We start from the raw sequence: 12,039 nt of genomic DNA on the forward strand, positions 1-12,039 counted from the left end.
ATAACACTTAATTCTATAGATGAACTTAAAATTTATTTAACCAGGCCTTCCTGTTGGATTTTTAGGTTTTCAGTTCATTGATATTCTAAATACAGTTTCAGTCAGTGAACATCCTTGTGTACTGTTTTTTCATAAACTCATTTCTAGCTGTGGAACTTCTGGGTTAGTAACTGAGTGTTAAAACTTCTGACACAAGCGAACCAGTTGCCTTCCATCTACCTACATCCTTATTGATATCAGATGTTATCATCATTCAGCTTATGCTAAGATTATGGAAATGGAAAATATTATTTCATGGTTTTGATTTGAGTTCCTTTTATTATGAATGAGGTTGACATATTTACTGACCTTTTAAATTTGTTTGCTTTGGGGCTGTGGTCTTTTTCTTGCTATGTTAGAAATTCCTTGGAAATGTAAGGAAATTTTCTGTCATAGGTCACAGTTTATAGTTTAAGTATAGTAGTTTTTATATCTACTGAATTTGGTATCTTGCTTGTAAAGTTGTCTCCATTCCAAGTTCATATGTTCTCTTCTAGTGCTTTTACGACTTTTCCCTCCCATGTCTCTCTTCGGTCCTCTTTTTTTTCCCCTTCTTCCTCCTCCTCCTCTCCTCTTGTTCTTCGGTTTAAATCTTTTTATCTACCTGGAATTTATTTTGATTAAGGATCCAGCTAGCCAAGAACTCTTATTTTCCACTGATTTGAATCACAAGTTCAAATTGCCATAAAGTAATTGGATCTGTTTCTGGCTTCTCTGTTCTACTCTGTTGACCTGGCATCGTGGTGGGACCCTGAGGAGTATTGTCTGGGCTCTGTGACCTTGGGCAAGTTGCTTTTCAGTGCTGACTTCAGTTTCTCTACATTGGGACAATAATATCATCTAAGTTGTAGTGAGCAAATGGGAGAATTAATAGTCTTAACATAGTGTCTAAAACTGAGGTGCTTGGTAAATGTTAAGTACTAATCTTCGTGGGGCTGATGTTTCTCCGTGTCTTTTTTTTCTCTAACCAGAAAATATTTTTTAAATTGATTTGGCAGTGTCAGCTCTCAGTTGTGGTGTGAGCGATCTTTGTTGTGGCCTGCGGATTTTTCGCTGTGGCACATGGATTCTCTAGTTCTGTGCATGCTCCAGAGCGCGAGGGCTTCAGTAGTCAGATGCTAGCTGTCACACACCAGCCTAGTTGCTCTGTGGCATATGGGATCCTAGATCACCCACCAGGGATTGAACCCATGTCCCTTGCATTGCAAGGTGGGTTCTTAACCAGTGAACCACTAGGAAAGTCCCCAAGCCAGAAATTGTTTTACAAGGTTATTTTTAGAAGGTCTTGAAAATATATTGTTAGTTTTTTTGTTTATAATGTAGATAGCCTTTCTTTCATTGTATATACTTCTAAATGTTAATGTTTCGATATAGGCATTTTAATGGATTTCCCTTTTTAAAAATTTTTTTCAGTTGCTTCATTTGGTTGTCCCGGGTATACTAATTTACAGGTAATGATAATTCTGCCTTCTCATTTCCAGTATTCATACCTCATATTTCTTTCTTTTACCTAATACAGTCATTGGGATTACCAGAGAATATTAAAGGGTGTTATGAGAGCACATTTTCTGCAACTGTTTGCTTTCACACTTTGATTTAGGGAGTCCCTTTATAGCAGTCTGAAAAATCATTTAGGGCAACTCTCTCACTTTACAGTTGAGGATACAGGCTCACAAAGAAGTGAGTTGTTCATCCAAGGTCTCGCAGGGACCGAGTGTGAGAGCCTGGGGCAGGCTTGGAGCTTCGTGACCCACTGACCAGTGCTCATTCACTGTGAGACTGACACACCAGTACCAGAGAAACTCACCTCAGGGTTTCTGCCAGATCTGTCCTGGGCAGCAATGTGGACTGGACTGCAGAAAGCAGGCAAACTCGAAAGCACCTCTCTTTTTATTCCCCCTCTGTGTTTCAAGTAACGTCTGTTGTATTAAAGTAACAGATGCCCAGACAAAAGAAAATGCTGGCAGGAATATATTTCATCAGGTACCTGATCTAGAAAACTTCAGTATGAGATAAAAACTTAAGGTGGCTCACAAAATCTTGGCTTTTTGGCAAGCTTAGACAAAATTATTTGTTCTAATTTGCCTGTGCTTGGTAAATCTGGTGTGCTCAGTTCATCCGGAGAGCAGGACTGGGGTTTGCTCTGGCCTTAACCAATGGGAAAAAACTCTCAGAAATTTGGGCTTATCCAGCATCTACTGTGTGTCAGCACTGTATTAGGGATGTTATAGGACATATAGGGATGTTCTATACCACATATAAGGACTATGGTCCTTAAATGGACCGTATGGACCTTATGGACAATAAGAAGTATGGTCTCTGCCTGTGATCATCTTTTTGTCCAGCTAGATGCCCCTGTTTGAAACCTGATTTTCTATTTTCCCTCAAATTTTAATTGTTTTCATCTGACAACAGATTTTAATTTTAAAAGTTTACGATGTTACTTTTGAACTCTGGCTTGGTCCACCTTCTGAAAACGTTTCATAAAACTTTACCATCATCATTTTTAGTATAGTGCGGGAAGATAAGAACGAAGAACATGCACAGCTGATGAGAAAGGATGAGTCCTTAAGTAACGGTGCCCCCGTCTTTAAAAACATTTTTCTGCTCATACCCTGCTTTGAGCCTCGTGTGTCTGCTAGGTACATTTTAGCCTGTATTTTCTTGAACAGTTTTGGAGGCCAAGTGCCAGGCTTCTCACCCTCCAGACACCAGCAGAGCTCCTCTGTTGCGGTTTCAACCTCTGTTTGGAACATGCCGTCCTACTTTAGCGTGATGTCAAAGCTAGTGGGATAGTGACCCAAAAGCACTCTGCAGGCTTAATGTGGTCAGTTGAGCTTGACTGTCCTTTGAGAGGGATCTAGTTGACAGTAATAGTAATGTAAGGGTAACTTGGGTTTTTTTTTTCTTTAATGGTAAGAAGTAGTGCAGAATAAAGGGCAATGTGACATTAGTTGAAGGTGAAAACAAAGGCCAGTGTGGTGAAGACAGGCCTGTTCACTGCTAATGGCTGTATTAAGTCAGTCACCCAAGGCGTATCTGGTGGAGAAGCCGCCACTTTATGTTTGGGGTGAGGTGTGGTTGCAGCGAGTCGTTGTGCCAGAAAAGAAGCATGATTAAGTCAGCTGTTTCAATTGCAGGCTGCCTGGCGTCTTGGGGCTTAAAGCCAAAAGTCTAATGTCTTACTTTGGGACAATATGGATGCTAAGAGCTCTTGAACATTGGTGGAGAGAGCAGCTTGTCTTTTGAAGGCCTGAAGACCTTAGGTCTCCTGGAAGCTCTCCCACATTTCCCAGAAAAGTTAATTCTCCCTCTCTTGTGTTTATGCTAGCACCTTGCCCCCTTCATTTGACACCCACCTTGTTAAGAAATACCAACTTCCTTAACAAAGGAAAATCCAGAAACTCCACTGGTTTACTGGAAGGATGCTCCTTGAGGGTTTTTTACCAGTGACTACTGCCACTTTGATAGGCTCAAGGGCAGGTAAAAAAGGCTGTGCTGCCAGAAACTGATATTGAAGTCTAGAGAAGGCCAGTATCTTATGGTTCTGTAAGTTTAATGTGCTTAAAATGACCTCACAAGAATTGGATCTTGAGGTCTGGGGTAGAATGTTGGCTGTAGTTCTTATGTAGGTGGCTCTGGGACCCCATTTGGAGAAGCTCGGCTCTGGATTGATACTCACCTTTAAGAGGCACACCTTGCCTCCGAGCTTGCATGCCCATACCATCTGATACCAGAAAGAAGCCACATTCTTACCTGGATTTCTTCTCTCTTGGCTGGCCAAAACTGAAGGACAGCATACTTGAGGTCCACGTCCCCGCAGAACACCAGTCACGGCATAAGGGCCTGAGTCCACTCTCAGAGCTACCCAAAGGCTGCCTCTGAGCTCCTGGATTTTCTTGCCCTCCTGCATGGGGTCTGACCATGTCAGAATCAACAGGGAGGCCCCCCCAGGATATCGTGCACATCTCAAGTTCATAACTTGGTTGGAGGTCCTTTCCTTCTACTAGAGGTGAGTCTAGAATTGAAGAAGCCCTGACAATGTGAGGAGTGAATTCTAAAACCACCTGCAGTTGGTAATCTGGTGTGCAGAGTCAGACCTCGCTCCAGGCGTGTTTTCCGCCTGTGCACTTGCGTGCTGTGGAATGGCTTCAGTACCACGAGGCCAGATGGGCCGATAAAGCTTTGAAAAGACTGAACTTTTTTAAAGCTGGTTATGCTTCATGTTAATACTCTTGAGTTCAACCCTTAGTTTCACCATAAATAATTACTCTTAACTGCCAGATAGAGCATTGCTAATAACCCTCCAAATGAACCATAATATGAATTTTCATGTTGATTTGCAGTTGCATTTTGGACTGCTTGCTACCATGCCAAAAATGCTTCAGAGACTGCTGTTCATCTCCGCACCCCCAGACATTGGCAAATGTGCCTGCCCCCAACTCCTCCAAGAGGCCCTTTGGGGCTCTGAGGACCCTGGTGATCTCCTGTAGCAAATTATACTCTGGAGACTTGCTGGAATGAGAAAGTCTTTCAAACTGCAGGCTGGAGCCAAGTAAACTTGAACAGCATTACCATGACAGCACAGTTCCCTATACGCAGCAAGGAAGGTCACTTCTGCATGTTAACCCCTTATTTCTTGTTTTCTAGCCTATATATTCACGGGCACATTGGAGTCGCTGGGGGAACTCAGACACAAACGATGCCCTGGCCCCTCTCCCAGATGACTAAATCTGACCCCCATGGGTGGGCCCTTTGCACAGGTAACATTTAAAGCTCTCAGGTGATTCTACTGTGCAGTCGGCCTTGAGAAACACTGCTCTAGCATGAGGCTTTGCTCCCTGTAAAGTATATCTTCTCTGCTTGTCCCACCAGCACTCTCAAGGACAATCGTGCCTTAAGATACTTATACCCCACAGCAAATAATTTCAGAACTGCTAAGACAGAGAAGACGAGAGCAACACAGTGTGAGGGCTGAAGGCCCTGAAGGTTCAGACGCGTCTCCCACTTTTTCTACCTTTTGACCCTTTAGCTGTTCTTTGCCTCAGGTAGGGGAGGGCATGGAGGGACTGTGATGTCCCAGAGGTAAAGATGGCCTCTGAGCCCAGAGGCTGCAATTCAGTGGCTTCTGGGCTGCATCTGACCTATATATACATTGTGTGGCCTATGGTGTGGCAGCACAAGGCAGATTTTTAAATGTGAACACCAGTTTCTAAAAGGTTTCCTATGAAAGCATTCCCAGTCGATGGTGTTCTACAGAAGACTTGCTACAGATCAAACAATGCACTTTTGCATGTGGGATCATACTCCACTTATGAGGGTGATGACTCAAATGAAATATGATTTTTTAAATGCTACCTTCTGATTTTGGTTTCACCATTTGAAGAAAAAAATTTTCCCATGACGAATCAGAAGTGACTGCATATCAATTCCTTCTACTTCTTCAGATCAAACCCTTCTAAGGCTGGGTGAGAATGACAGTGTGGCTTGAGGGACAGCAGTCCTGGAATTAGTCTGGAATTTGCTGCGGAACTGGGGGCTCTCTTAATTTCTCTGGTTCTGAGTGTCCTCCTCTATGGGGGGAAGGGACCAAATAATTTTTGAGGTTCTACTGGTTTCCTGGGATTCCAGTAGCATAAGAATAGCATGGAGACAATTAAGTTTAAGAGTAGCCTGTGGGTAAAGGTGAAGAAACTAGAAGTCAGGTCTGAGAATCGGCACTGAGATGTCAGCCTAGAGAAATCTGGGAGAAAAGAGAAGGAACGAAGCGGTAGACGCTATGGGGATACGTGCTTTCAACCATCTATACTGGCTAAAGAAGGAGCAGTGGGCGTGGGAGGGAGGGAGGACCCCATCGCTGAGATGTCCATCCCAGACCAGGCGGCCCTGGCAGGGGATGCTGTAGGGAGCAAGGGGCGGACACGTCCCTTCCTGGCAGGCAGCCGCTCATCCACCTCCTGTCAGAGCATGGCTCACTAGGACATGTTCTGCCCACAAAAGGATGGCAGCCTCTTGGTTGTTTTTAAACACTGTATTTTTAAAATTTTCTTAAAAATATTTACGACAGTAAAGGTCGTATTGTGTGTCAGGGGACAGATGCCTTTGATGGATCCCCTTTCACTCCTACCTCAAAACCAGGTCAAGGCATAAATTATTTGGCTGGGCACCAGGCGTGCCTCTTGTCCTCGGGGCCCCATCATTGGTGGGTCCACTTGTCCCAGGGGCTGGCCGATCAGATACTTGCCACCAAGGTTGCACAGGCTCCGGAGGTCCCCACACTGGCTTTATCCAGTATGTTCCATAGAGAACCCCTCAGCACTGGTCCAGCCCTTCTCCCGGGCATGGGGGAGGCTATGTGTGTGTGTGTATAGGGAGAGGGTGATGCAGGGAGGGTGTGTGTGTGTGTGTGTGTGTGATGGGAGGCTGTGTGTGTGTGTGTGTGTATAGGGAGAGGGTGATGCAGGGAGGGTGTGTGTGTGTGTGTGTGTGTGTGTGATGGGAGGCTGTGTGTGTGTGTGTGTGTAGGGAGAGGGTGATGCAGGGAGGGTGTGTGTTGGTGTGTGTGTGTAGGGAGGGGGTGATGCAGGGAGGGGCGCCCCCAGCCTGCAGCCATTGCATCAGGACCGGCTGTGGGGAAGGTGAAGTGAGAACGTGGAGCCCTGGGGACCGCATCATCCACAGGCTTCTGCCAGGCACCCAGGAACAAAAGCAGCGGGAGGGGCGGCAGCTGCAGGCCCGGGGCTGCTGTGAGCTCCGTGGGAGGGGGTGTGGGTGTCAGTCAGGTGAGCGCGGTTCTCCTAGGTCCCAGCTGCCTGTCCATCACAGTCTCTGCCTCCCAGAGTCTATCTTCATCCTGGCCAGCAGCTGTCACCACTGGGCCCTCACTCAGGGGGCACTCCAGGGACCTATCTCCGGCTAGGAAGGGGTGAGGTGGCTCGGGAGCTGTGGGCAGCGTAGGGTTGGGGAGACAGCGCAGGATACGGACCCACTGTCCCCCTGCAACTACAGGTCCGGAGAAGGCAGAGTGCGTTTGCATTCGTCGCCTCCTCTCCAGGCTTCTTCTGAGGATGGGGTGATGACGACTTCCCAGCACCTCAGTGGTGGGGGGGCAATGCCCCTGCACAGCCTGGGGGGTGACTTTGGGGTGGACCTTGGGGGAGGGTCCCTTTAAGTCCCTAGGGATCTGTGTTGGAGGTGCTGCGGCTCCCAGTAGGACAGTCCCTCTGAAAACTGACTCGAGTTCCTTTCAGAGAGAGCGGACTCGGTCTTTCAGGAGATGAGGTCAAGTGCAAGTGAGCTGGTGTCCTCTCCGCCCCAGCTCGGTGGGCCCCGGGCCTGCACACTGCCTGGGCCCGCATCCCGGCCCCCATCCACTCACAGCCTCCTCAGGAGCATCACTCCAGCACTTTGGGGGTGGGGTCCAGGCCGGGCTCCCTCCTGCGCTTGGCACTTTTAAAGAAGCCGAGCTGTGGGGAGGCAAAGGGAGAGATGTCAGGGATGGGCGGGGGACAAGGCCTGTCTCCCCTCCCTCCACTCACCCTCCTGAGGCTTCTTTCCTCAGAGGCGTTCCCTGAATGCCTCCCCTGCTCACGCTGAGCACCCCCCACCAACTGCCAGGCTGTGCAAGGGGCCTCTTCGTTGGTGACGTGGAGGCTGGAACCGAGCGGATGGAGCCTCTGTCCAGAGGCAGGTGGTCGTGCTGTTTGACACCGCCCGAGTCACTACCACTCTCTGAGCCCCCCTCGCCTCATCTCGAATAGGAGGAGGTTGAGACTGCAGCTTCTTAACCTGAGGCTCAGGGATGGAGAAAGGCTTCCAAGGGATTTCTTAACAGCCTGACATTAAATTGGAGAAATTCTGTGGTTGTGTGTGCTTGCTTTTTTTCTGATCAGAGGAAGGATAGCTTTTATCAGGGACCCAGAAGGGGACCCACAAAAGGGCTGGAGCCACAGGTTCAGTGCCCTCTGGTGGCCCATCCGTCTGCTGTGGCGAGGAGCCGGCGAGTTTTGGGGAGGAGGCTGGGCGGGCCCCAGCTCCCATGTGGAGGAGCATGTGGGCACTGGCCACACTGCTCAGAGGCTGGGGCCCCGGGCCGGGACAGCTAGGGTGCTGCCCCACCCCCGCTGTGGGGCCCTCACCTTCCAGAGTGCCAGGACCAGCAGGGCCAGCAGCAGGAGGCCCCCCAGGGTGCTGCCCACGATGATCCAGATGGGGATCTGTGAGTCTTCTTGCTTGGAGATCTCAAACGTGATCTGCAAGGGGAAGGGTGGGGCCATGTCAGCAGCACTACTGTCCTGGGGCCCCCGGGCGGGCAGCAGCCTGGGGCAGGGCAGGAGGGCAGGAGACAGCTGGCAGCTGGTGGGAGAGCTGCGTCCCCTTCCCCAGGAAGACGTTGCGGGGATGGGTGGCACGCAGCCTGCTGAGCGGCCTCAGAGCTCCCCGCCCCAGCACGGTGGACCCCTGACTTAAGTGACCAGGTGGTCCCACCTTCTCTTTGAGACACGTTCTGCTTTGGCTTTGGGGCCACTTCTCTCTGCCTGGATCCTCCTCCTTCTGCACGGGCTACTGCTTCTTGCTTTGTCTGCTGCTGCTGCCTAAATGTTGGTGTGTCCCCTGGCTCTGTCCTTGGACATCTTTTTCAAATTAATTTTTATTGGAGTATAGGTGCTTTATAGTCTTCTGTTAGTTTCTGCTCTACAGCAAAGTGAATCAGCTACATATATCCCCTCTTTTTTGGATTTCCTTCAGCACAAAGCATTGAGTAGAGCTTCTTGTGCTATACCATAGGTTCTTGTTAGTTATCTATTTTATACATAGTATCAACAGTATATATACATCAATTCTAATCTCCCAATCCATCCCATCTCTCTCTTCGTGGACCTCTTCTTTATCTCCAGTCACTCTGTGACTCTCCCTCAGAGCTGCTTTATGAAGTAGGTGCAGTGAGCACAGCGCTAGGGGCCCACAGTGCTTCTGAAGGCTCAGACAGTAAAGAATCTGCCTGCAATGCAGGAGACCCAGGTTCAGTCCTTGGGTCAGGAAGATCCCCTGGAGAAGGGAATGGCAACCACTCCAGAATTCTTGCCTGGAGAATTCCATGGACAGAGGAGCCTGGTGAGCTACAGTCCATAGGGTCACAAAAAGTTGGACATGACTGAGTGACTAACTCATAATGCTTTTAGGGGCCCACAAAAATTTTCTAATTTCCTTTAAAGTTAGAATCAAAAGACAAATATAATCTTGTCTGGATTTTATTTGTCTTTATACAGACAGTCATAAAATTTAAAAAAAAATTTTTTTTGTGTGTGTGTTTTTGGAGAAAAGCCCTAAAGGCAAAAGTGCCCAGGGCCGTGAAAGCCCTAACACAGTTCTGGGGAAGGCCATAACCATCTTTATGCCGGCTGATGCATTCGTGTTTCTACATTCTACCTGGACTCTCCACTGCACTCTTTTTTTTTTTTTCTTAACTATTTTTGTTTGTTTTTGTTTTTAGGCCACGCCTCACAGGCTATAGTCCGTGGGATCGCAAGAGTTGGACATGACTTAGCAACTAAACCACCACCACCACACAGCCTATGGGGTCTTAGCTCCCCAGTCAGGGATCAAACCTGGGCCCCCTGCATTAGGAGCTTGGGTTCTTAACTCTCCAGCAGGGAAGACCTCCCACTGCGCGCCTGCCTCACATCCGACAGTCCACTCGGCCCACCTGGTACCTCTAACAGGCCCTCATGCAAACTCCTGATTTCATTCCTCAGGCTGTTCCTGGCAGCCAGAGGCAGGGGATGGATGCTCTGCGCTGCTGGGTTCCCCAGGTTTCCCATCTCACTCAGAGTGAAAATTAGCATCCTGGTCCTGGCCTGCAAAGCCCTGCACCCTCTGGCCCTTTTAATCTCTCCAGCCTCATCTCCTGCTCTGTCCCTTGCTCTTAACTCTGCCACCTGACCACCGAGACGCCCAGCACTCCGCCTGCTGCTGGGACTTTCACCTCTGCTCCTTCTGCTGGCAGGACTCCACCACAAGACACCACTGTGTCCCTCCTGGTCTCTGCCCCTCGATGGAAGTGGCTTCCCCAGGCTCACTGTATGGAACAGCACCTCCTCCCCTCCGCCGTCACGCAGCTGCGCTTTTCTGGGCAGAGCTTGTCACCACTGACTTCGTACTTACGTTTGCTGCCTCTCCCCCAACCCCAGCCCAGAGCGCCAGCTCCAGGGAGAGCAGGGGCTTGTCTGCTTTGATTCTGCTCTATCCTCAGTGTGTGGAACAGGGCCTGCCCAGAGCAGGAGCTCAGTCACCTCACTGAAAGCCTGAATGAATGTACCCCTCGACAGCATGGCAGCAGAGCCCGGCTTGGCCACTGACTGTTCAATAGGAAAGCCTGCTCCCCTTCTGCCCTACCTTAAACAGCCTCCGTTTCCATATCTAGAAAGTGGCTATGGGGATGTCCCTCACAGAACCATGAGGGGTGATCAGGGAACATGGCACATAGTCTGGGCTCCACCAACAGCAGGTCCCGTCTAGCTTTTTCCATCCTTGAAGGCTGGCACCCTGCACAGAGCCAAGTCACTAGGGGCTTAAGTTTGGGGTGACTGGGTTTCTAAGAGAAGTGAGGCGTTCAGAGAGCATAAGAGGGGTTTGAGGGTGGGAGTGGAAGGAGAAATCACAAACTAGTCAATGACAAATGATCTAGTGCAGAGAGTGGGGTCGTTATGCATGTGGTGTCTGCACCACAATTCTCACTTGATTGCCTGGGAAATTCCCGCATGTCTCCCAAGATTCGGATCAAGTGGACTGTCTTCAGAAAGCCTTCCCTGGACTTGCCCTGCTCTGACCTGGGCTCAGCCTCAGACTGCACCCACACTTTGTTGCCCTCATTTATGTGTGGTGGGGGCTGAGTCACAGGAGGAAAACCTGACAAAACGCTGGAGAAGGAGCAAGTACAACTGCTCCCGGGGTGTTCGCTGAGTGCTGTTCCTGGGCCTCTGCCCCTGCTCCCTCTCTGCTTGGCGTACCCCCACACTGTTTGGGATCGACGCTGGTGACTTCTTAAGGTCTGACTTCCTGACCTGGCGCATTTTGCTCTCCAGCATCTCCTAGGATGGGGCTGGGGATTCACTGGGCATCTGGGATAGGAGGTTCACCCGGAACCCAGACCACAGTTCAGGGATGTGGCCAGTGGAGGGCAGCAGCGTCCCACGCCCAAGATGCCCAGCTCCTTCCAGAGCACCCACTTTCACTTCAAGACCCAATTTCTCGTTTTCCCAGGAGCACCGCCTGGATCTTCACTCCTTTCCCAGACCCTGATTCAAGCCAGTCTGATCTATAACAATCTGGCTTTACTCAATTAAAAAAGAGTCCCAATACAGAGACTGCTTCCATCCCTTGGTCTTCACAATTTCAGTTTGCAACAGCCTTCATTTATCAGATCTGGGGTGTGGATGGATGAGGAGGGGAGGATTGGCTGGCCATTCTAGGCTACTAGTTTGCCAAGACTCAGCCTTGCTACCCTGAGGCAGGAGGCAGGCAGCCTGGGCAGCGCTTCTGCTTCCTCTACTGTAAAACACACAGGTGTCCCTCCTTTCTCTGCCTCCGGGGAGCTGTGGAGGTATAGAGCTCAGCGCCTCCAGGTACAGGGTGATGAATGCCTATTTCTGGTCCCCTCTTCCTACTTTTGTCCCAACGGCCTGTTTGTCTCTCTTTCCCCTTCTCTGATGTTGCACTGACTGCTGGGCAGGCCTGTCCATCTCTCTCCTGCATGGGGAGTACAGAAACTTTAAAGGGAAGGCATGACCCTTCCCCGAGCTGGCCTGGCACGAGCCCAGGTCTGCAGGGTTCCGAGTGCTCACCTGGCGGCTGGGATCCTCCTCGCGGAAGATGAACGGGCTGTGGAACTGCCTCTGCAAGGCGGCGTGGACCGTGATTCTCATCAGCTTGTACTTGAGCTGTGTAATCAGAGGCCTTGTCAGGAGCTGGTCCCTCCCCTGGAGAAACTCCCTAGCACCC

The 12,039-nt window shown here is 49.7% G+C and overlaps 1 protein-coding gene across 1 annotated transcript in view; it reads right to left on the minus strand.

Moving 5' to 3' along the window:
• Nucleotides 1-6,161: 6,161 nt before the first annotated feature.
• The window catches only part of ITGA11 (integrin subunit alpha 11), a 129,966-nt gene continuing 124,088 nt past the window's right edge, over nt 6,162-12,039 (minus strand). The window contains exons 28-30 of the mRNA XM_055436940.2: nt 11,883-11,978; nt 8,178-8,291; nt 6,162-7,505 (exon numbers count right to left, since the gene is read on the minus strand). Coding sequence (XP_055292915.2) covers nt 7,434-7,505; nt 8,178-8,291; nt 11,883-11,978 — 282 coding nt within the window. The 3' untranslated portion in view covers nt 6,162-7,433. The remainder of the gene's footprint in view (nt 7,506-8,177; nt 8,292-11,882; nt 11,979-12,039) is intronic.

Source organism: Moschus berezovskii, chromosome 9 (genome assembly GCF_049115385.1).
Source record: "Moschus berezovskii isolate FMDL1 chromosome 9, NW_MosBer_1.0, whole genome shotgun sequence".
Lineage (NCBI taxonomy): Eukaryota > Metazoa > Chordata > Mammalia > Artiodactyla > Moschidae > Moschus > Moschus berezovskii.